We start from the raw sequence: 1825 nt of genomic DNA, 5'->3' as shown, positions 1-1825 counted from the left end.
TGTTCTGACCGAAGGCAACCCACATTCTGTGCCTCCTGAGGAGATAGAGAAGTTGTACGGTGAGAATTACCTTGAATAGATCTTCAACTACCAGTAGCACTTTAATATCTTCACTTCTTGTATGGTAGTGTGTTAGACACAAGAATGTCCAGCCTTGAATAAATGCGTTTGTCCAGTATATGTGCCCAGAGTTGACTTAGCAGGAGGAACCTTGATTTGGTCATAAAGGACCAGAACAAGATGAATCTCCCGGCTTTGGAGGTCAAGCAGCCATAGACTGCGGTCAACAATAAAGTCCGCAATCCCTATTTCACACAAGTGGGAAACATTGAGAGTGTACAATACCCAACCAAGTCTTGGATTTGATCGTAGTTGACTTCTTTTGAAGGTCAAAGTTACATTATACTGTCTGAGATGATGCAAAACTTCAATTAAGAATTTTAAAATTCAATGAATCACACGCACAAATGAAAATGATTTAGACTGATCAAACAGAGCATGAGACATTGTGTCAAATGGATTTCCATTTAGGGTCAATCTGTCCCATCAAATTTCTCACTGCGCAATGTACATGGATGGGTCCGCATGAATCGTCTGCAGTGAAAAGAAATATTGTGTGAAGCATAAAACTGCCAACTCCCATTATAACAAAATCCTCGAGACTGACAGTGTTCTTTCATTATATCCATATTTTGTTATAGCTGAACTGTAAAGTATATAAGATATATAAATGATAATTTTTGGACCCGCAGTTTCCTACATTGTAATGAGAATTTCATTAAAGCAATATTTATTATATCGGGAGTGCAGTGGTACATGACATTCAAGTGTGCCATTCCAATATTCAATTTCTGACTGGACTTCTTGTGTCTTTCCCCCCTCTCTCTCAGTTGCTCTCTCTCAGTTGCTCTCTCTCTCTCTCTTCTTTCTTTCCTTTTTTTTTTAATTCAATTTATACTAAGGGCGAGACAATTTAATTGATATGATCATTTATGCTTAAAAGCATTGTCTTTCAAGACTTACCAACTTTCCTTTGTACAATATCAACTCCATAACAGGTGAAAAGTTCAAGATAGAGTTGCTGCGAGACGCTGAATATCTCGAAGATAACCCACGTTTCAGGGAACGCGGTCTGACGTGGATGCGACAACACATACGCCTCCTCACGCTTAAGTGACCAATTGCCTTTGTGATCCAGTGGATGTGAGCCACTTTCATAACATCATGTGAAAATTTGCTAAATTGTGATTTTTGAATGAAGAAGAAAAGGTTTACTGATCAAATATGTTTTAAGTGCAGAACATTTTGAGTCGTTGAAATGTTCACAGAAACTTTGTGCTCCACTGAAGAAAAACAACTTGCAAATACATTTTCTTAGAAATGTAAAAATAATCCTGGCCATGAAATACACAAACAAGTGAAATTCACTTAATTCAGCCCATTATGACAAATTAATATGGTAAAAGTTTCCACTTCTGCAGTGATTCAGGAAAATTAAAAATCAAAGAAAGTATGTTAAGATTTTTTGTTGAGCATTTCCGTCATGGAACTGTCCTACTATGAACAACAATTGAAAAAAGAATACAGATGCAGAGAAAGAACAACATGAGATATGATGAATTCTGAAACATTTGCCACAACCTGATAATCTTTCTCATTTGGTTGGTGATACAGGCCAAAAAAGAAATTATGATGCCATTTTGAAGTATGTGGTAAATGGTTTACCTAGACCCTGTTGCATAAAAAGATGCACTTTTTAAACATAAGTCAGAAAATCAAACATAACTCAGCCATCAGCCAATCCAAGTTGAGTATTCGGAGGCGT

The 1825-nt window shown here is 36.9% G+C and overlaps 1 protein-coding gene across 1 annotated transcript in view; it reads left to right on the top strand.

Moving 5' to 3' along the window:
• Positions 1-1177, top strand: part of LOC139736703 (probable thiopurine S-methyltransferase) — an 8490-nt gene extending 7313 nt beyond the window's left edge. The window contains exons 8-9 of the mRNA XM_071647451.1: positions 15-59; positions 1059-1177. Of these exons, the coding sequence (XP_071503552.1) occupies positions 15-59; positions 1059-1177 (164 nt within the window). The remainder of the gene's footprint in view (positions 1-14; positions 60-1058) is intronic.
• Positions 1178-1825: the final 648 nt, after the last annotated feature.

Source organism: Diadema antillarum, unplaced genomic scaffold (assembly GCF_040938485.1).
Source record: "Diadema antillarum isolate AM-2024a unplaced genomic scaffold, OU_Dant_1.0 seq00000662_RagTag, whole genome shotgun sequence".
Lineage (NCBI taxonomy): Eukaryota > Metazoa > Echinodermata > Echinoidea > Diadematoida > Diadematidae > Diadema > Diadema antillarum.
Note: the sequence above shows the minus strand (reverse complement) of the source record. Positions and strands in the feature narration are given on the sequence as shown.